The sequence below is a fragment of the Doryrhamphus excisus genome, linkage group LG21 (assembly GCF_037039965.1).
Source record: "Doryrhamphus excisus strain RoL-2023G ecotype Guam linkage group LG21, RoL_Dexc_Guam_v1.1, whole genome shotgun sequence".
NCBI lineage: Eukaryota > Metazoa > Chordata > Actinopteri > Syngnathiformes > Syngnathidae > Doryrhamphus > Doryrhamphus excisus.
Window position 1 is genome coordinate 11,901,412 of NC_136377.1, and position 23,119 is coordinate 11,924,530.

The window sequence follows — 23,119 nt, forward strand, 5'->3', positions numbered from 1 at the left end:
ATAATTTCTTTGGTTGTCATTACTTGCAAGTGGAGCAATCACATTAAATATCTTTATTAATGTAGCCAAGGGTTAGCAAGCATGCTATAGGTTTGACTTTATTTTGAGTGCTGCTATTTTATTGATATTATGAGCATTATCATAATATTAACATCTCGATATGCCACCTCTGTGAAGTTAATTATAAATGAGAGAAAAAAACAAGTGTTGCATTTATATTTAATAAAGAATGGGCTTTGTGTCGAAAATGGCCCACAGGGATACTTTGAACACCTTTGACCCAGTGTGTGCCTTAAAAACTGACAGAATTATTGATCGGCTTAAAGCAATATTTATTATTTTTCATTTCTTTATTATTGTATTGGTAATGTATAATATGGGCTGCAAGCTGGAGTTGGTACATCTGTCTAAGTTTTGAAAATATGTTCGAAATTATTGAGATGGAGCTGGAGTGAGTTTGATGTTTTCGTTCTTCAAAGGGAAACAAGACGTCCGATGTCGCTGTCTTTTCGCTAGAGGGCGCTAGCACAAAGGGCCGTGTGGCCAGCGACCAACTTGGGATAGGAGGCCAGTCACTAACGTTAGCCCCTTTAGCTACACACGACTAGCTACTAGCTAGCCGGCGGCTAACGAGCGAGCCAAAACATCAGTTTGTCTTAATGCCGCCTGTCCTATTAAGTCATGGCAAGAGAACAGTTCTCACAAATTGAATGCGGTGAGTGCGACCGGGTTTATCCCACCGACTACAACACATTCGACATTTACACGGTTTACATTTGAGTGTCAGTTAGCGACCAAAGTAACCGAGTGTGAGCGTTAGCATAGTTAGCATTAGCTCAACGGTAACAACACAGGCTAACGCACACCCCTCTCTCGTTTCAGAACTATATTACCTAATTGCCAGGTTTCTGCAGTCTGGACCTTGTCAAAAAGCAGCACAGGTAACTCGACAATAAACACGATATTTACCTTTAACGGGTGTGTGGCTGTCCGATTAAAAAGAGCTAGCCACACGCTAGGCGCTAACGCTGAGTCCGTGTGTGTTGTTAGGTTCTGGTCGAGGAGCTGGAGGAGTATGAGGTAGGTTCAGCAACTTTCTGCCTTTTATTCTCATGCGGGCTCTCACTGCATCGCATCCTATCTGCTCAATTTCTGGGTCATAGTTCAGCTATTTCATCCAGAGCTCAACAAAAAGAGCAAATAGCCGAGGCGAGCTGACATTGTTTTCGCGCTGCTACTAATTACTTGTTTTTAACTTTAGTTGATCCCACAACGATGGAGTTGGGGCGGAAATAAATATAAACGGACCTTCCAAGATTGGGTGAGTGACAATTCAGTTTACTATTTAATCACCTTGAATGTTTAATTTAATCGACAACTGCCACTTGATGGTGTAATTTATTCGCCCATTCAGGTGTAATACAGCGGTAAAGTTTTCACCATTATTTGATTTTTTAACATTTATTAGAGTATAAATATCCATGGACATGGTTTGTGATTGTGCGAAGAAGGGGGAGGGGAAATACTCATTTGAGAGATTGTGATTGGTTGAGCTGAGGTGCCAGTCCTCTCTCAGAGCCAATGAATTTCCTGTTTTTAACAGGCAACGGAAGACGAGCAGTGACGAATTACAGTTGTATCCAGGGCTATGGGATAAAATAGAGAAGAAATTATAAAAGCTATATTAGACATGCTATGACTCAATAGCAATCCGGTATATGATGGTAATTATGAATCATGATCTAATATATTCCAATTCTGTGAGTTTATGAGTCAGTTTGTAGTATTTTCGGTTTATTGTAAATTATGTACTACATTGGATCCTGAATAAAATATTTCTTTCAAGTCCATTTTTTGGGGCAAAAAAATGTAATCAGGGCATTCTCCTGAAAGGGGTTTAAAAAGCATGACGTAGCAAGCAAAATAAATTATTTATATAACCAATTTGCAAATTGTTTTTTGTGGCATATTTAAGTAAATTCTGGCTTTGTTTTCTTACGGTGTGCTTCCTGCCCTTTTCTGTGTGTCTTGCAGGTGGTTTTGAATGCACACATTCCTGCCGACTATCTTCTTCGTCTTTGTAAACGTATAGGCCCACTTGTAGAGAAGGAGATCCCTCCTAGTGTTCCAGGAGTCCAAACACTTTTGGGCCTGGGAAGACAGTCTTTGCTTCGTACCACCAAAAGTAATGCTTATTATTGTGAATTTATACACCTTTTCACGTTCACATTGTCATTTTTTTTTACCGCCCATTGCTTGTTCAATTTAGGTTGTAGTCACCAAGTATGCAGTGGTTCAGCTGTTGCTGCACTACACAGGGGACGTCCCCCGGAACCCCCAGTCACCAATGGTTATTCTACCAATGTTGGTATGTAAAGCAAAGCTTTGCGTTTCTGCTTCAATTTTTTTTATATATCATCTGCCCGCTTTGGAACACTCTATGGGTAGTCAGTAGGGATGCTTTGATCGATCGGCCACCGATCAATAACAGGGCTGCCAACAAAAAGGATGCTTTTTGTATTGTCCTCAAAAGGCTATTTGTGTGTGGTTGTCTAAAGAACATAAACACATAGCGTGTCCTGACTTATGATGATGATACTATCACAGTGGTCTTCTATCTCACTAGCTGATTTTGAGTAGCTCACAAAGGGTCTAAGAATATTTGCTTGAAGTCTTAGTTCTGTTGAATTCAGACTTCATGCCTTTTTATATAATTACAAACGAGCGCAAAATAACATAAAAATGATGGCCACATTGTTTGAGTGAAGATCTCCTTGGTAAATAAAGTAGTGTACAATTGAAATGTTGCCAGTCATAAATAAAACACAAATAGTTGACAGTTCTTATGGTGATGGAAGTTAGAGACTCCTGCAACCTTGACAGTGAATTTAGTTTCAAGTCGATCAGGACAGACTTTTGTTTAATAAAGATATTTATTTGTATGATTTTAGTCTATTGATTGTGTCATGGACGAGTGGTTAGCACAGGGGCCGCACAGTCAGGAGTTCGGGAAGACCTGGGTTTGATTCTCCGCTTGGTCATCTCTGTGTGGAGTTTGCATGTTCTCTGTTTTTTTTCGGGTACTCTGGTTTCCCCCGACATTCTAAAAAACACGCATGTTAGGTTAATTGATGACTCAAAATTGTCCATAGGTATGAATGTGAGTGTGAATGGTTGTTTGTCTATATGTGCCCTGCCATTGGCTGGCGACCAGTCCAGGGTGTACCCCGCCTCTCGCCCCAAAGACCCCCATAGACCCCCTAATGAGGATAAGCGGCATAGAGAATGGATGGATGATTGTGTTGTCTTGAGGTAAAAATTTATTGAACAGTTTATTTTCCATGTCAAATAGCATAAAAGTTGTTTCAAATAAATAAAAGCCAAAAAAAGAAAAGGTTAAAATGCTAAAACATAATTTTTAAAAAATAATTAGAGTCCCTTAAAATTGTCTAATGGCGCCCCTCACCAATAGCACACATTATAAATAAATTGAAAAATGCACATTATCAGCTAACGTCACTCATGGGTGATTGGTATCAGATTTGGCAGCATAAAACCTGATTGGAGCATTCCTAATAGTACACTCCCAACTTTATTTACAATGCACTTTTAACAACCCGCAGCCCTGAAACAATGTGCTGTACATCATGGATAATTTGGGAGAACATAAGAATGTAAAAATCTTACTTTTTTTCTGTCCGTTGTCTGAGTTTCTTAGTGCAATTAATCTTTTGTTGTCTTTGCTTGAAGTGTCCATCATGGGTGCTCGTCAGACCACTGGTGCCGTTCGTTTTGGCCAGGTCCTGCCATGTTCCTCCTACCAACACATGAAGATACACAAACGTATCCTTGGCCACCTTTCTTCAGTTTTCTGCGTCGCCTTTGACCGCACCGGCCGTCGAATATTTACGGTGAGGAATGATTGATGGCCCACTCACTCAAAATGTTTAAAAACAAACCTAAATCTCAGTACCAGATTCTAGTAATAGGAAACTGGATTCCTTTACTAGAGTTTAGAGTTTTTACTAAGTTCCAATGAGTTAATCAATGAAGAGCCTGTTCACTGAGTCACTCATCAGGGAATGTGCAGAATTTCACATATGCACAGTAAGTCTTTTGTCTAAACTTCTGTACTTTCAAACGAAACCTCTTCACATATAACAACGACATGAAAATAGCCAAAACAATACTGCAACGAAATTAAAGAACAGTGCAAAATTTGAACACAATTATGTGCGAAATATTTTGGAAAATAAAACCCTCTAAAAACGAAATGCAAATAACAATCCAAACACTACTGCAACATTACAATAAGATTTAACGGTAAATTTTTTATAATAAAATAACTGCCAAGAAACTGCCAAAATTGACCCTTTTCTCTATTTAAAAAAATAAAGCCTGTCCAAGCTTGACCAACTTGTGGTATTCAGGAAAACAAACTCATGCAATTGTGCAGCTGATGATGATTCCCTCGTGACTCACACAGTGAGTGCTCGTGTTTTTTGAGCACCCACAAGTGATTAAAGATTGTTGAGTACCGGTGAGTCAGTTTTGTCAAGCCTATGAAGCAGTTCAAGCAGGAAGAGGAAAGTAGGGTTGATTTGAGGCAAGGACCAGCTCTGATGCTCTTCCCAAGGAGCAAATACATTTGTAGAAATACAATTAATGTTTTTTAGTCTTCTTTTTTTTTAATTTAGCTAGTGGTAACAGCTTAACAGACACCTGCACACATGAGTCCTGAGTCCAAATTCTGACTCATTCATGACTGTCAGATGTCGACTGAAAAGATGGATCTCTCTTCTGAAGTGGTGACGTTCCTTGCTCTTCTTGTCATGTCTCTGTAGGGCTCAGATGACTGCCTTGTAAAAATCTGGGCCACAGATGACGGGCGACTTCTTTCAACGCTCCGCGGCCACTCAGCAGAGATCTGCGATATGGCTGTCAACTACGAGAACACACTCATTGCCTCGGCCAGCTGTGACAAAATCATCCGAGTGTGGTGCCTGCGGACCTGTGCGCCCATTACGGTGCTTCAAGCGCACGCTGCCTCCATCACATCCATTCAGGTGGCTTTAAAATTGAACACATCAGATCATGAAATATAGTAAAGTCTCGTTATATCGATATCGGTTAAAACGAATTACTACTTATTACGATACTATTTTCATTTCCCGGCAAATTTCTAGTCTTTTATGATATAATGAGCTCCGTTAGTACGATACACGGTTATTATGATAATCCGGTTACTAGGATGCCCTTTTCATCTCCCGCCAGCCAATTTGGTCTGCTTATATCGATACAAAAGCAGCTTAAATCAATCTTTGCTTAAGGATTTCAATACCAAAAAAGAACACGGCGAACGGCTGCTTCCAGTCAACTTTATTTTTCACACTTCCACCACCAGCGGAAAACACCCGTCCCTCGCGCCTACCCCTCCGGGTGGCAACACCTTCCCTATCGATAGTTCCGGGGTGAATTATTTCCCGGTAATCACTACAGCTTAAGTTTATTTTTATTTACTGTAGTACAAAATTTATTGTAGTACAAAAGCATGCTAGATACGCAATCCATGAACTCAAGGAGAAAATTACATGCCATATCAAAGATCCGCCCACTTTTAATGCAGTTCGGCGCAGGATCGGATATATGGATAGTCCGGTTATATCGGTATTTTTTCCGACTCCCGAGAATATCGATATAACGAGACTTTACTGTACAACCAAAGACCAACACTATCCTCCTCTTTCCTTCAGTTCTGTCCTTCTGCCAAGGGAACGACACGATACCTGGCCTCTACAGGTGCAGATGGCATGGTGTGCTTCTGGAAGTGGTACTCTCTTAGCATGAAATTTGAGTAAGTATCACGTAAGCACTTCTGATCCGTTTACCGTTACAAGTGTTTAACTATAACGACTGTTCCTTTTTACACAGTGATCAGCCTGTCAAATTTGTTGAGCGATCACGTCCAGGTGTGCAGGTCTCCACTTCCTCCTTCAGTTCTGGTAAGTGTACTGTCGTTTCTGTCAGACCCCAAGCCAGCTGAGGCTACATATTTAAATTACTACCACCAGTGTGTGACTGAGGAGTGAATGAATAATGGGTTCACTTCATTGTGAAGCACTTTGGATGTCTTTTTCAAGGCTCTAGGCACTATAGAAATCGAATACGTTTTGATTATTATTATGTTGATAGGTGGAATGTTCATGGCGACGGGTGGTAGCGATCACATGGTCAGGGTGTACTACCTTGGTGCTGAAACTCCAATGAAGGTGTCAGAGTTGGATGCTCATACAGTGAGAAACACCATTGCCAACTCATCCATGGACCTTATTTTGGAAGGCACCTGTGAATGTTAACATGTCTCCTTTGTGGTTTTGTAGGATAAAGTTGTGGTTGTCCAGTTTTGCAGTACCAGTGACAGGTATGTTTTTTGTGCTGTTTCTAAAAGCGAATAAGTCTTCTTTTTTTTTTGTTTTCATGCAGTGGAAAGTGCAGCCTCGGGGGCTATTTGTGGCTCATTCTTTATTACATACATAACGCAAACTTATATATCTAAGTGCCCCCTGCCTCTGCTTTTTCAGTTTGCAACCTACTGTGGACAAAGTTTGGGCTTGATCTAATTTGTTGATATATGCAGTCTCAGGTTTGTGAGTGGCAGTCGTGATGGCACAGCCAGGATCTGGCATTACCAACAACAAGAATGGAAGAGCATCGCTTTGGACATGGCTACCAGGCTTCCAGGGTAAAATATAGTGGGAAGTGACTGTGCCTGCGATGTTATGATGGAACTATGTTTCACTCCCTGTGCTGAAGCGGATGTGATCCTTTTCCTTCAGGAGTTCTGTCGTCAATGGAGACGATAAAATCAAGCTGGTGGTGACAATGGTCGCTTGGGACCGCACAGACCAGGTTCTCATCACAGCGGTGTCAAACTATCAGCTCAAAGTGTGGAACACAACTACCGGAGAGCTGCTGCATGTTTTATCCGTGAGTGGTACAAGTGGACATTTTCACAAAGTATTCACATCAGAAAAATGGTGTAGACATCCGCGATATATCATCTGAATCTCATTGCTCGCTCCGTTTTAAGGGTCACGATGATGAGGTGTTTGTGCTAGAGGCGCATCCATTTGACTCCCGCATCATGTTGTCAGCTGGCCATGATGGAAACGTTTATATCTGGGATGTGACCAAGGGAGTTAAGATTCGCAACTTCTTCAACATGGTAAGCAAGCAACAATTATCTTGAATTCCTGTTGAATGCTGCTGCTTTAGAGCTTTTTTGTTTGTTTTGCAGATTGAAGGCCAAGGTCATGGAGCTATTTATGATTGCAAATTCTCAGCCGATGGGCAGCATTTTGCCTGCACTGACTCACACGGCCATTTACTCATCCTCGGCTTCGGTTGTAGCACTCCATATGAGAAGGTACCGGAACATATTGTTGCTTCATTGCTAAACATTCACACCCCCACCAGTTGAAAATGCGGTTAGAATACATGTTTTTCCACGTGATTCTTAAATAACAAGATTTGAAGGATTGAGCAGCTTTTTAAAAATATTATACACCACCCAAGTAACAAACTACGTCTTTATATTCCCTAGATTCCCGAACAGATGTTCTTCCACACGGATTACCGGCCTCTTATCCGTGACTCCAACAACTACGTCCTGGATGAGCAGACGCAGCAGGCCCCCCACCTCATGCCTCCGCCCTTCCTGGTGGATGTCGATGGGAATCCCCACCCTACACGCTATCAGCGCCTGGTGCCTGGAAGAGAAACCTGCAAGGACGATCAGCTTATACCTCAACTTGGATACATGGCTAACAGTAAAACTCGCTTTCTTGATTTCCGACCATTGTCACACTTGCTCAGAGAATACAACTGACAGAAGCTCTTCTCCAAGGTGAGGGGGAGTTGGTTGAGCAGGTTCTCGGCCAACAAACTGCAGAAAATGGGGAAAACATTTTGGACAATCTCATCAGACAGTTGCAGAACGAGCAGGATGAGCGTCAGAATGCAGAACGGCAGGCTGATGAAGCAGAGGGTACGTTGTGCTTACTGGGTTTGCATTATTGACTCTATTTACCACATTTTGCATATCAATACATGAAGTAACTCATAACAAGCTCTCTCAATTTCTATTTTGCAGGTGATGCAATAGAGGTGGTTGCCTCCTCTCCAACTGTGGGTCCTCGCCGGAGTGGGCAGGTGGATGGCGTGTGGCAAATGCAGCATAATTCCCTGCGGAGTCAAGTGGCCACCGAGCGAGACCTGCTGGCCTGGAGCCGCAGGGTCGTGGTCAACGAGGTGCCACAAGGAATATTCAAGTAAGACCACATCTTAGCCTGTATGGGCACTGTACTCGAGTTAGGATTTATGGATGTTACTGTCTTGTTTCTGTAGAGTTACGGAGGAAAGCAGACAAGCCAAGAGTGACATGGAATGTTTTTTGTACAACGCAGAGAGGAGGAAAAAAACAGTATCTTGTCCACCCAAGGTTTGTGTGCCTGCCCAATCACTTTTTATTATTTTTTTTTAAACCTAAACACTTGTTGTCCCCCCCGTCTTGTTATGTCTTCTCTCTCTGCACTTTGTAGACGCAGCCCTTGACAACACGGCTGCGCTCCCTGCGGCCGACAAAGAAAAAGCCGAAGCACCACACATATCAGACTCGCTCAGCTCAAATCCGCCATCCACAGAACAGGAGTGGCCGTGAACGTATTTCTGACAGCCATGTAGACTCCGACAGTGAGAGAGACGTAGGTTCCAAATTAAGCATTTAAAAATTCACCAAGGAAAATTTAAAATTCTAATCATTAATATTCTTAAGTTTGTGCTCAACATAAAATTTAAAAACGTGCAAATACTTAGCACTTACTATAACTACATTCATGTTGACAATTAAGATTATTTCCCTTATAAGACAATGGTACTGTAATCTTTTGCATTTTACAAATACACTGTGTAAAATAAGACATACTCCAATAGACAATGTATGTTGTACAAAGAGTGCTATACAGTAAAGTCTCGTTATAGCGATATTGTCGGGAGTCGGAAAAAATATCGATATAACCGGACTGTCGATATATCCGATCCTGCGCCGAACTGCATTAAAAGTGGGCAATAATGCAGCTTAAATCAATCTTTGCTTAAGGATTTCGATACCAAAAAAGAACACGGCGAACGGCTGCTTCCAGTCAACTTTATTTTTGACACTTCCACCACCAGAGCGCAGCACACACACCGATTCCCGCACTTCCTGGTTCACAGGTCATGCTCAACCTGCCCCACATCGCTGGCCAAACACATGCCTGCAACAGAAGAACCAACTGCGTTCGTGGTTTCTCTCGTGTGTATAGAATCTATACACACGAGAGAAACCACGAATGCCAGCATGTACATATGAAAAACAGTGATTATTATAAGCGATAAAAAGATATCTGAATACAACACAATTAAATACATGTATTTGTACGCTTGTGTCTTCGTTGGAATAGGTGTGTATGCTATGTCAGTTGGTTCTTCTGTTGCAGGCATGTGTTTGGCCAGCTATGTGGGGCGGGTTGAGCATGACCTGTGAACCAGGAAGTGCGGGAATCAGTGTGTGTGCTGTGCTCTGGTGGTGGAAGTGTGAAAAATAAAGTTGACTGGAAGCAGCCGTTCGCCGTGTTCTTTTTTTGGTATTGAAATCCTTAAGCAAAGATTGATTTAAGCTGCTTTTGTATCGATATAAGCAGACCAAATTGGCTGGCGGGAGATGAAAAGGGCATCGTAGTAACTGGATTATCATAATAACCGGGTATCGTACTAACGGAACTAATTATATCATAAAAGACTAGAAATTTGCCGGGAAATGAAAATAGTATCGTAATAAGCAGTACTTCGATATAACCGATATCGATATAACGAGACTTTACTGTACTTATTTTAAACTTTTTTTTCTGAACAAAAGTTATGAACAAATCATGACCAATGCCTTTTGTCTCTTATGTTGCCAGGCAGCAGACCAAGCAGTGGCCAGCGATGCTTCCTCTGACAGTGAAGCTCGGTGGCAAAGCGAAAGTAGCTCCAGGTGAGGGTCTCCTTCGACTGAGCACTGCTAATGCAGTTCTTGTTTAAGACGGAACGAACACCGCTCTGCTCTTTATATTCTTAGTGACTCCTCCAGCGAGTACTCAGATTGGACTGCCGATGCAGGGATCAACCTGCAGCCCCCGAAACGATCAAGCAGGAGGCTCGTCCAGCCCTCATGTTACAGCAGTTCTGAGGAAGAGGAGGAAGGTGATGACAAGGCAAAAGATGAGAAAAAGGAAAGAGAGGAGAAAAAGAAAAAGCCGAAAGAGACCAAACAGGTTAGTTGCAGCATCTTTGGCATTAATTTTTTTTTTTAAGTGTTCTTATGTTGTGGCCAGCCTTCGGCACACCTGTGTAGTCAGCATCGTGATATATCACACTTGTGAGGTGGATGGATTATCTCTGCAAAGCGGAAACGCAAACACAGATTGAGTCAAATGAGTCCAATTGAGAGAAATAAACATTTTATGTACAAAGTAAAAGTTGTGTACGAAAACACTGTTTCTATGCTCAGAAACCCACAACGTCTCTGGGTGGACTTGACGCGGAGGCGTGGCTTCCAACTTCATGGATCATGGAGACCATCCCACATCGCTCTCCTTTTGTCCCACAAATGGGAGATGAGGTAAAAAACTGAACTGTCACAGTCAATATTGTGTCTGTCGTTATCTGCAGTATGCCTATACGTCAACTGTAAATCTACTTTTGGTGTTGTTATTAACGGCGTGAGCTTTTTTCGTCCAGCTCATCTACTTCAAGCAGGGCCATCAGGCCTACGTCCGAGCGGTCCGCAGGGCCAAAGCCTACAGCATCAACCCTCAGAAGCAACCATGGAACAAACTCAACCTCAGGGTGAGACCCTTCATTTCATGAAATAACATTGTGTTCTCACATTTTCAGTACTTTTTAGGAGGGGCTGAATTGTTCTACACGCTTTATACGCTTTACACGTTTTATTCGCTTACACGAATCCAAACACATAGGGCGGACTCATGTGCAAAATAGTTAATTGTGAGACATCTTTGATTTTTTTTTGGTTTGTTTTTTCTAAGAATATTTGCCAAATAATTAGTTTCTTGTTCTTTCTACCGGTCCAACACAGGACCAGGAATCAGTGAAGGTGGTTGGAATTAAGTATGAAGTGGGACCTCCCACTCTCTGCTGTCTAAAACTGGCATTTTTGGACCCTGTCTCAGGGAAGATGACCAACGAATCATTCTCCTTGAAGTAAGCATGAATAGACAGTAAAAATAAAAAATTCACACTATTCAATTCAATTTGCTCACGCACCTTTCCCCTCTCCATTTAAAGGTACCATGACATGCCTGATGTCATAGACTTCCTGGTACTGCAACAGTTTTACAATGAGGCTAAAGAGCACAACTGGCAACCAGGTAAGGAAATCTGCAGTTGTTGGGCAAGCTAATTTACATTGAGAGGGTGCTGTCCTTTCTTCCACTCCTCATCATACAGGTATGCGATTCCGCAGCATCATTGATGACGCCTGGTGGTTTGGCTTGGTGGAAGATCAAGAGCCTTTGCAGCTGGAATATCCAGACAGCCTGTTTCAGTGCTTTGCAGTCAAGTAGGTGTCCAATGTGCGGCCCGGGAGCCATTCACGACTTGCGGCTTTTTTTTTAATTGGTCCTCAAAACAAACACTAAAATATGTTTTTTTTTTTTAAATGTTTTAAAACATAAACAGAAGAAAATGGAATGGAAAAAAAACAATAAAGAAGAGTAGGGTAAAGAGAAACATTCATTAATTCATTTTCTACCGCTTATCCTCACGAGGGTCACGGGTGGTGCTGGAGCCTATCCCAGCTGTCTTCAGGCGAGAGGCGGGGTACACCCTGGACTGGTCGCCAGCCAATCACAGGTTACATATAGACAAACAACCATTCACACTCACATTCATACCTATGGACAATTTGGAGTCACCAATTAACCTAGCATGTTTTTGGAATGTGGGAGGAAACCGGAGTACCCGGAGAAAACCCACGCATGCACGGGGAGAACATGCAAACTCCACACAGAGATGGCCAAGGGTGGAATTGAACCCCGGTCTCCTGGCTGTGAGGTCTAACCACATGACCGCCGTGCAGCCTTAAAGAGAAACAGTACATACTAATTTCCTTTGTCACCGATAACATTAAGCTGTGATGCAGGCTGTTATTTTATGTAAAAGTAAAGAATGTCTTTGCATATTGAAAAGCGGCCCTCTCGTCCTTTCATTTTTTAGGATGTGACCCTCGGTGGAAAACGTTTGGACGCCCCATACACTTCACTTTAGCAATTTCTGCAGTGAAACAATCATGTCTCAATAAAGTTTAATCCAGTCAGTTAAGTCTATTGTCTGTATGATGGCATACACTTTGTTTTATCAGGTGGGATAATGGTGAACAGGAGAAATTGAGTCCTTGGGACATGGAACCTATTCCTGAGGAAGGTCAGTAGTCATATCTTTTTGAATTTAGTCACATCTTTGACTGGTATTGTTGCTATATAAGTTTACTGTTAATTGCATTATATGGACAAAAATATGGAATTGATGTCTTGTTCCTTTTTTGCTATGCTTTCAGCTGCATTACCTGACCAGGTGGGTGATGGCGTGGGGGTGGCAGAGGAGGAGCTCCAAGCTCTGCTCTACAAGCCTCAGGAAGGAGAGTGGGGTGCTCACACGCCAGATGAAGAATGTGAGAGGATCATCCACGGCATCGATCAGCTGCTTACACTGGGCAAGTCTCACAAGTAGTTTCAAGAACTACGATGCAGGAAAAACAATTTAGTATGTTTTACAGATGTAGCCAAGCCCTTTGCGTCACCTGTAAATCTACAACAGTACCCTCTGTACTGCACTGTGGTGGCTTACCCCACTGACATCAGTACGATCCACAAACGCCTGGAGAACCGTTTCTACAGGTAGAGCAGCAACACACACGCAATGAATCCACCAATACACACAAGCTGTTGCTCTTTTCTGTTTCAGACGCATCTCCGCTCTGATGTGGGAGGTGCGCTACATTGAACACAACGCCCGCACTTTCAACGAACCCCAGAGCCCAATAGTAGCAGCAGCCAAAGCGGTGACCGATGTTCTCCTCCGCTACATCGGGTAACGAGGTTACATTAGCTTTTGTAGAAATCAAATGCAAACACAGTTAGCCCATCGGCAACTCTGCATCTTCTACACCGTCAGTCTTGAGATTGTTTGTTTATTTTAGCTGCCTGACTGACAGTCACAACGTTTTTTTCTTGCTAGCCTGAGATAGCCTGGGCATTCACCTATTCCACTTATTAAGCCCTCTAAAGAAAACTCCCCACTACATGCTGTGACAATGTAGTAACAGGCACATTCACGATAACGTGATACAGTAAAGTCTCGTTATATCGATATTGGTTATATCGAAGTACTGCTTATTACGATACTATTTTCATTTCCCGGCAAATTTCTAGTCTTTTATGATATAATTAGTTCCGTTAGTACGATACCCGGTTATTATGATAATCCGGTTACTACGATGCCCTTTTCATCTCCCGCCAGCCAATTTGGTCTGCTTATATCGATACAAAAGCATGCTCGACATTGTTCTATACTATAGAACAATGTCGAGTGCATTATTGCCCACTTTTAATGCAAACAATGTCGAGTGCATTATTGCCCACTTTTAATGCAGTTCGGCGCAGGATCGGATATATCGACAGTCCGGTTATATTGATATTTTTTCCGACTCCCGACAATATCGATATAACGAGACTTTACTGTATTTACATTACATTAAGCATCTCCAGAGCTTCTTCCCCGGGCGCATTTATTTCACAAGCGCTTCTTCCATCAACAACAACAGCATGGAAAGCATGTTTGCTGTTGCTAATCATGTCTGTGAGAGCCGCTGCCTTTGTGTGGTTTATTGCCACCACCCTCTACTATATACATACGATGCATGATTTATAAACTAGCGTTAACTTTTCCAAACTCAAGTCAATGTAGCAGGTCCGGTCGCTTTCATTACCTTTTTTTTTTTTTTTTTTTACCTTGGTGGGCACTGAGCGAGGCACTGTCACTACACCAGAAAAGTAGTTCCTCAGTTTTAGCTCTGTCAATAACATTGTCGCTGTAGGTTGGTTAATATGCTGGTTATGTTATGTAAATTAAGCATTTCAGAAGGCTTAGGTGAATAGAATTGTGTCCATAAGGATTGTGGATCATGTGTAGTTTTGTCTTGTTTTATTGTTTAGAAAAATAGAGGCTGTTAACAAGACATTTCTCCTCTTTGTTTGGTTTCAGAGACCAGAGCTGCACAGACATCTTGAATCTTTATCAAAAACTAAAGTCTGAGGTCAGCAGTGGAGAAGATGAGGTGAGACATGAACCGGAGGAATTCATCTATTTTTTTTTGTAGAAATGGTCATTTTTGCTTTTATATGCTCCTCTGCAGGATGTAGAGCTGGAAGTGGATTCCGACACCCCAGGGACATCCACAGGACGCCGGGTGAGACAGACCAGTGTCTGGTCACAATGATTCATCTTTATCCTTACACAGCCAGGATGCTTCAAAACAGCATTTATATTTCGAGAAATCTTTCCAGGGATGCTCACGGCTTTTTCTCAATTCCAGGAAAGCAACTCAAAGAAGCGCGGTGTGGTTTTAGATGTGACAATGTGGCAAGGTCAATGTCGAGAACTGCTGCGTAAGATGATCTCCTCCCACGATTCTCAGCCGTTCAGACAGCCAGTGGATCTTTTTGAGTATCCGGTAAATTAATCAGCTAGAACATCTTGGAGTCTTCACACTATGATGACAATTGGAGCTTTACTGATCTCCTTTGTTCAGGATTATCGAGACATCATCGACACACCCATGGATCTGGGTACTGTGTCGGAGACACTGGTCGCCGGGAATTATGAGAACCCGATAGAGTTTGCCAAAGATGTCCGCCTTATTTTCAGTAACTCCAAAGCATATACACCTAACAAGAAGTCCCAGGTGAAATAGAAAACAAAATATTTGAACTGAATGAAGTCTCTTCTGAATGTTTTGTCGGCTTTCTGTTTAGATCTACACCATGACCCTCAGCTTGTCTGCCTTCTTTGAGAAGAACATCATTGCCATCATTTCTGATTACAAGTCAGCCATTCAAAATGAACGGCGAACTCGTCAAAGAGAGAGTTACAGAAATAGGTTACACAATGGAGGCAGCTCACCAACTATGAGGTATGACCTTACACGCCACAATACCTGAGCTCTTAGTACGACTGCTACGGGCTATGTGGAACAAACACGCAGCAGACTGTAAAACTCATCAAACTGCCCTGCAGAAACTGTTGTGCTCAACTCTGAGATACACAGTGTGTCCCATAAAATTCATCATTTGAAATATGAATATCTGAGTAATTACAGGTGGCACATGCTTATATAAATCTCCACCCCAAATAAAAGACCATTTTTTTCCAGACAAAGTACTGTCATATTCGGGTCAAAATGGCGGACGAGTGGTTAACGCTCAGTCCTCACAGCTAGGAGACGCGAGTCAATTCCACCCTCGGGCATCTCTGTGTGGAGTCTGCATGTTCCCCCTGTGTATGCGTGGGTTTTCTCCAGGTACTCCGGTTTCCTCCAACATTCCAAAAACATTCTAGGTTAATTGGCGACTCCAAATTGTCCATAGGTATGAATGTGAGTGTGAATGGTTGTTTGTCTATATGTGCCCTGTGATTGGCTGGCGACCAGTCCAGGATAGGCTCCAGCACCCCCGCACCCCTTGTGAGGATAAGCGGTAGAAAATGAATGAATGAATGGCATTTTTCTCATTTTATTCAGAGTTGGCACATGTTAACACACACAAACTGGTCCAACTTTCAAAGTGCCTGCTAAAAAAACGTCTAGTTTAGATTTTTATTGATTTGAATATTGATAGTCTTGCATAAGTGTCAGTTTTTTTGGAGTGGGAGTATCACTGATTTTGTGTGTAGTGCATTTTGTGTCACTTAAAAACATGAAGTTTTCCAAAATGATGGCTTTGACTGTCGGGCATTTTGTTTTCCAAGAGTTCCAGAGAAACCAAAATGTCACTTTCTGTTTCCAGCTCCAAAAAGAAGCACAAGTCGGGAACCCTGTCGCAGCCCAAAAAAGCTCAGTCCTCAGTGAAGAATCGCTCGCAGAAACCTCATCTGGGTATGCGATCAGTGATTTGTTAGATTCACTATAAACCACCTCTTGGAACAACGAGCTATCCAATATTGCGTCCTACTGCATTTGTAAGTGACGTGTCATCCTATTGTGTTGTTGCTTTAGCCCAGGAAAGCAGCAATGTAGCACAGGAGGAGGAGGAGGACGACGTCCAGCCTTCTTCTCCCAGTTCAGAGACCAGTAGCGACAACAGAAACCAGAAGCGTCATCGCAAAAAGCCCACCAAGAAGTCAGGTACAAGAAGCTTCTTGTTTGTTTTCCCCTTTTTAAAATAAAAACCTATTTAATTATAATAGCATCACAACGGGGTAAAATCAGTTGAATTATCTGCCACCAGCTCATGTGGCTGTGTAAAAAAAAAAGTTCAGATTTGAAAGCCAAAGGGTAATTTATATGACAAACTGGTCTGTTTATGTTGACATGTTGTAGTCTCAGGTCTATTTGTTCTTTTTCTTACTTTACAGTGCCCGTTTCAGTCACCGTAAAGGGGTCATTGTATGAAACGGGTCCGTTTTATGATGATTTGTTTTGTTGTCCTGGTTCCTCTTACTAAAAAAACACCCATTAATTTGATGGTGACAAACTCTCATATCCATTTTCTACCGCTTTTTCCTCACGAGGGTCGAGGGTCGCGAGCTGTCTTCGGGCGAGAGGCGGGGTACACTCTGGACTGATCGCCAGCCAATCACAGGGCACATATAGACAAACAACCATTCACACTCACATTCATACCTATGGACAATTTGGAGTCGCCAATTAACCTAGCATGTTTTTGGAATGAACCCTGGTCTCCTAGCTGTGAGGTCTGCGCACTAACCACTAGACCGCCGTGCCACCCACTCTCATATCCATAGGCTCAAAATGGGTAATTTCTGTGTGTTTTTTCATGTTGTAGTACCGGTCCGCTCTGTTATTACTACCAACGCATTCTCGCTTAAATCGACGTCAGCATACATGGTTGAAGTCAAATATGTGACGTCATTTTTATGAAAAAACCAGTCCATTTATGTTGACATTTTTGTAGTCCCAGTCCTCCGTATTCTTATTTCTAAAAAGTGGTTGAAATAAACTTAGAATAAACTTGTAGGAAAAACTGTTGCATTGTTGTACCACTACTACAGTGTTCTTATTATCACTAACAAGCACCTGCTTAAGTCGACGTTGACTGGTTTTGTCAACCTAAAATTTGTATCCCAAAGAGGTCCTTCCTATAAGAAGGTTGGCCTCTCTTGTCAACCCAAAGCTCAACTGCTCAGTTTATGTTGACGATTTATAGGCCTGGTCCACTGTGTTCTTTTTTATTGGGGGTGTCCCGAAACAAGTTTTTCACTTTCACTATGATACCGGGCTGCACGGCGGGCGAGTGGTTAGTGTGCAGGCCTCACAGCGAGAAGACTCAAGTTCAATTCCACCCTAGGCCATCTCTGTGTGGAGTTTGCATGTTCTCCCCGTTCATCCCACATTCCAAAAATTGGCGACTCCAAATTGTCCATAGGTATGAATGTGAGTGTGAATGGTTGTTTGTCTATACAGTGCATCCGGAAAGTATTCACAGCGCTTCACTTTTTCTACATTTTGTCATGTTACAGCCTCATTCCAAATTGTATTAAATTAATCTCTTACCTCAAAATTCTACACAAAATACTCAATTATGACAATGTGAAAAAGTTTTTTTTGGACTTTTTTTGAATTTATTAAAAATAGAAAACAAAAAAATCACATTTACATAAGTATTCACAGCCTTTGCCATGAAGCTCAAAATTGAGCTCAAGTGCATCTTTTTTCCACTGATCATCCTTGAGATCTTTCTACAGCTTAATTGGAGTCCACCTGCAGTAAATTCAGTTGATTGGACATGATTTGGAAATATAATAACTGTCTATATAAGGTCCCACAGTTGACTGTGCATGTCAGAGCACAAACACCAAGCATGAAGTCAAAAGAACTGTCTGTAGACCTGCAAGACAGGATTGTCTTGAGGCACAAATCCTCAGACGAAAGCCATCAGACCAGAGAATTTTGTTTCTCATGGTCTGAGAGTCATTCAGGTGCTTTTTGGCAAATTCCAGACGGGCTGCCATGTTCCTTTTACTAAGGAGTGGCTTTCGTCTGGCCACTCTACCATACAGGCCTGATTGGTGGATTGCTGCAGAGATGGTTGTCCTTCTGGAAGGCTCTCCTCTCTCCACAGAGGAACGCTGGAGCTCTGACAGAGTGACCATCGGGGCCTTGGTCACCTGTTTCATGAAATGTTTTGTAAAAGGATAGTTCATTAAATTTCAATATTTTCCTAATGTTCTTGTGCTTCTTTACACCAAAACAAAGGAAAGACATGATGTTTTGGTTATTTATAGCAGAGTATGGTATAATTTTAATGGTCCGGCCCACTTGGCATCTCCCTAGGCCGTATGTGGCCCACGATGCGGAATGAGTTTGACACCCCTGGTCTATATGGTCAAGGTACATGACCAGTCTACTGAGGTCAAGAGCGCTCTGGAGCAGGTTTTCATCCAGGATATCTCTATATATTGCTGCATTCATTTTCCTTCTATCCTGACTAGTCTGCCAGTTCCTGCTGCTGAAAAACATCCCCACAGCATGATGCTGCCACCACCATGCTTCACTGTAGGGATGGTATTGGCCTGGTGATGAGAAGTGCCTGGTTTCCTCCAAACATGGCGCCTGGCATTCACACCAAAGAGTTCAATCTTTGTCTCATCAGACCAGAGAATTTTGTTTCTCATGGTCTGAGAGTCATTCAGGTGCTTTATGGCAAATTCCAGACTGGCTGCCATGTTCCTTTTACTAAGGAGTGGCTTTCGTCTGGCCACTCTACCATACAGGCCTGATTGGTGGATTGCTGCAGAGATGGTTGTCCTTCTGGAAGGCTCTCCTCTCTCCACAGAGGAACGCTGGAGCTCTGACATAGTGACCATCGGGGCCTTGGTCACCTCCCTGACTAAGGCCCTTCTTCCCCGATCGCTCAGTTTAGAAGGCCGGCCAGCTCTAGGAAGAGTCCTGGTGGTTCCAAACGTCTTCCATTTACGAATAATGGAGGCCACTGTGCTCATTGGGACCTTCAAAGCAGCAGAAATGTTTCTGTATCCTTCCCCAGATTTGTGCCTCAAGACAATCCTGTCTCGCAGGTCTACAGACAGTTCTTTTGACTTCATGCTTGGTGTTTGTGCTCTGACATGCACAGTCAACTGTGGGACCTTATATAGACAGTTATTATATTTCCAAATCATGTCCAATCAACTGAATTTACTGCAGGTGGACTCCAATTAAGTTGTAGAAAGATCTCAAGGATGATCAGTGGAAAAAAGATGCACCTGAGCTCAATTTTCAGCTTCATGGCAAAGGCTGTGAATACTTATGTAAATGGGATTTTTTTGTTTTCTATTTTTAATAAATTCAAAAAAAGTCAAAAAAAAAACTTTTTCACATTGTCATAATGGAGTATTTTGTGTAGAATTTTGAGGTAAGAGATTAATTTAATACAGTTTGGAATGAGGCTGTAACATGACAAAATGTAGAAAAAGTGAAGCGCTGTGAATACTTTCCGGATGCACTGTATGTGCCCTGTGATTGGCTGGCGACCATTCCAGGGTGTAACCCACCTCTATCCCGAAGACAGCTGGGATAGGCTCCAGCACCCCCGTGACCCTCGTGAGGATAAGCGGTAGAAAATGAATGAATGAAAGGATATGATACTAATGTTACAGACTTGAATATTGTCTTTTATTATTTATTTTGTCGTGTCTGATTAAGTGATGTTACCCGGAGAGCAATAGTAAGCAACAGTATGTATCGGTCTTATGTAAAATGTAGTGGCAGCTAAGTATAATGGAGGCTAGAAATGATCAATTAAGCATTTAAACAAAATGAACAAAAGAGAGATGTTTTTTTTTCCTTGGCTCCCGCCCCAACTCGACATTTGATCTGGTGCTTTGTGTGTAATTCTGCCAAGGAAAACCCGACTCTAGTGTGTCATACGTGCGTATCGCACTCCAATAGGCTTCAAATGTTGTCAACTTTCCACACCTGCATCAGGATTCAAGCTCAAGCTGCCGCAGATGACCATCTCAGAGCGGCGCCGCGGCCCAGACCGGCCTCAGTCTGACGACGGGGAGGGGTCCCGGTCCAACAGCTCATCGTCCTCGTCATCCTCTGTGTCGTCATCATCGTCCTCGTCTTCATCTTCGTCTGACAGCGAGAGCAGCTCGGACGGCGAGGGGGAGAAGTACATGGAAGGAGGAGATCACGATTACAGCAAAGCGCCGTGCCTGTCGCTGCGTCTGTCTCTAAAGGGCAAGATGGTCGTCTCAGGGAAGAGGAAACACAAAGCGGAAGAGGACATCTCGATGGGCGTGAAGAAAGCAAGATTGCAGCAGCCCGTACAGGAAGAAGAGGAGAACGAAGAAGAAGAAGAAGAAGAGGAGGAAGAGGAGGAAGAAGAAGAGGATCTGCTACAGGTAGGAAATATCGAACCAGATCAGCAAGAGGAAGATGAAGAAGATGAGGAGGAAGAAGAAGAAGAAGAAGAAGAAGAAGAGGAGGAGCAGAGTACAACAGGAGCAACCGTGGCTCCGCCCTCTGCCAAAGCCTCAGGGAGCTCTCGTCAGGTGAACACTCGCAACCGAGGCCGCAGGACGGTGGTGTACCAGGACGAGTCGGAGGACGATGGTCACGGATCCAAGGAGGACCCCCTTAACCTAGGCAGGTCTCGTTCAGGACGGGTACGTCGCATGACGGAGAAAGCTCGCGTCAGCCACATCATGGGTTGGAGCCACTGAACCTCAGAGAAACACTCAACTACACTGCAGGGATTTATCTTCTTTTTGTACAGGTGTGTATAGAATAGGAATATAAACCATGACGTTTTCCATCTGAGACTGTTCAATGGTGCTAACATGTTACCCAGGCGGGGTGTTTGCCTCCCTGGCTGATAGCTGCTGGCCATCACGGACCTCCTCCTTCACCTTGGCCTTACTGGTACCGCTCTTCCTCTGCTTGTCATCCTCACAGTCCAGCCTTCTTTCTGCTGCTTCTCTCTCCACCGGGCCACCAAAGAAAGGAAGCAGGCATGAGCAGAAACATGATGCATGCTAGTATGTGACAATGTTTTCACTTCCTGCTTTCTCCTTCCTTCCACCTCTCGGCGTGCCATCAACACACAAACTAGCACCAAGAAGAACTTGTAAATATACCATCTTCCCCTCGCTCCCCTTTAATGGCATTAATAGTTTTTTTTTTTCTTTTTCTTTGTAAAATGTCTGTACACTTCCAAGATGGATGCCTCCATGTAGGCTTCCTCTGAAAGGGACTCTTCCACAGAGATATTTATTTTTCCATTGTGTCATACTTGCATTGACCGTGAAATATTTTGCACATTTTTATCTTTTCCATGCGGCAGCTTAGTCATGAGGATAATGGAGGAAAGGTGAACATTTTTGTGTGCCAGCGCATTCTCATTATTGGTTTTCCTTAACAGGCAAAACAGGATGCAACTCACAAGTGAGGTTGTTTGAGATGCTCATGTTGGTTTTTTTTTTTTTCTGGAATCACAATATGGCCGTGAATGTTTACAGGGTGCCCAAATCAGCTGATTTTTAAACAACCTTTAAACAGCATGAACTTGATGGATTATTTTCATTTATGTAGTGCGTCTGGCTTTGCATTAGTCCACACATAAATGTAACATTCAACTGTAGCTGGAACAACTCAACTTTGTGACTTTTATAGGCAGTGTTTAGATTTTTTTTTTTAAAAATAAAAGATACAAAGTTCTTATAATGACCCTTTTGTTTTCTGTACCTTAGTGTACTAAGAATTTTTGGTAATTAGCTCCAAAAAGGTCCCAAAAAAGTCATGTTTTGGTACACTGCTCAAGGCTCCAGACCTTGTGTCTCCATAACATATTGATAGAATAGTTTGAATGATTAGGGCTGTCAAATGACTTAACATTTTAGTCAGTTTATTGGATTAAAATTATATTAACTTCATCATAAATCTTGATTGATTTGCAAAATGTCTGACTTGGGACTGTTTTATTATAATATACAGAGGCGGGACGTGCAGCCAAACCAGACATTTGCCTGGGGCCCCCACTAAGGGTGTGCCAAGTGATATAATACATGTACAGCAACGACAACAATGGGTATTTACGATGAAACGACAACATAGCTAACCCCCTTGGGGAGCCCCAGCACGACCCTATTGGCCTTCAGCGTTGTCTGTCAATGAGCGCGAGCCGCGAGGTGTGTTTGTTTATAGGCCACTGGGGGCCCCCATGAATTTCTTGCTTTTCGCCAGGTCAGGGTCAGGATTTTCAAGTATTTTCCGGGCTATAAGTCACAAAGGAGTGAAGTCGCACTAACCAAAAATGCGTGGGGGGGCTAAATAGTCGTCTGTTAACGTGACGTGAATATGTGCTACGTTATTAGAATAACTACAGCCTAAATAACGTGACATAACTAATTTACTTACATTTTGTAATACAATATTTTTTGTGGTGGGGTGTTTGTGTATGGAGGACCAAAACTGCCAAAATAATGAATAAATAAATAAATAAATAAAAGTGGAAATAAAAACAAAAATGAAAAAAAATCACAAAATTAAATACAAAAAAATTAACATAAATAAAAAAAATATATTTTTTTTAATTTTTGAATCTTGTTTTTTATTTTTGTATTTATTTTTGCTGTATTTATTTTGTATTCATTTTTCATTTGCTATGAGGACCAAAACTGCCAAAATAATAAATAAATAAATAAAAGTGAAAATAACAACAAAAATGAAAAAAAATCAAAAAATTAAATACAAAAAAATAAATATAAATGGAAATAAAAA

General features: G+C 42.2%; 1 protein-coding gene across 1 annotated transcript; it reads left to right on the forward strand.

Annotated features, from left to right (window-relative positions):
• The first annotated feature begins 546 nt into the window (after window positions 1-546).
• On the forward strand, window positions 547-22,066 carry brwd3 (bromodomain and WD repeat domain containing 3). Its single transcript, XM_058087651.2, has 40 exons — window positions 547-715; window positions 883-941; window positions 1,051-1,080; window positions 1,262-1,321; window positions 2,035-2,185; window positions 2,270-2,368; window positions 3,751-3,911; window positions 4,845-5,066; window positions 5,754-5,854; window positions 5,932-6,002; window positions 6,193-6,293; window positions 6,381-6,421; window positions 6,638-6,742; window positions 6,837-6,987; window positions 7,091-7,225; window positions 7,298-7,426; window positions 7,604-7,829; window positions 7,907-8,047; window positions 8,153-8,330; window positions 8,407-8,500; window positions 8,601-8,762; window positions 10,002-10,075; window positions 10,160-10,355; window positions 10,592-10,702; window positions 10,822-10,929; window positions 11,180-11,304; window positions 11,389-11,471; window positions 11,551-11,662; window positions 12,464-12,525; window positions 12,659-12,814; window positions 12,878-12,998; window positions 13,066-13,191; window positions 14,365-14,437; window positions 14,516-14,569; window positions 14,696-14,833; window positions 14,912-15,064; window positions 15,135-15,292; window positions 16,164-16,252; window positions 16,373-16,501; window positions 20,321-22,066. The coding sequence occupies exons 1-40, from the start codon at window positions 682-684 to the stop codon at window positions 21,061-21,063; spliced, it is 5,262 nt and encodes a 1,753-aa protein (XP_057943634.2). The 5' UTR covers window positions 547-681; the 3' UTR covers window positions 21,064-22,066.
• The last annotated feature ends 1,053 nt before the right edge of the window (window positions 22,067-23,119 follow it).

Bases quoted from the DNA above. Each gene is read 5' to 3' on its own strand.
- brwd3 (XM_058087651.2), top strand. From the start codon at position 682: ATGGCAAGAGAACAGTTCTCACAAATTGAATGCG. The intron at 8,331-8,406 runs GTAAGACCACAT...TTGTTTCTGTAG, and splicing joins GTGCCACAAGGAATATTCAA to AGTTACGGAGGAAAGCAGAC. The intron at 11,472-11,550 runs GTAAGGAAATCT...CTCATCATACAG, and splicing joins AGAGCACAACTGGCAACCAG to GTATGCGATTCCGCAGCATC.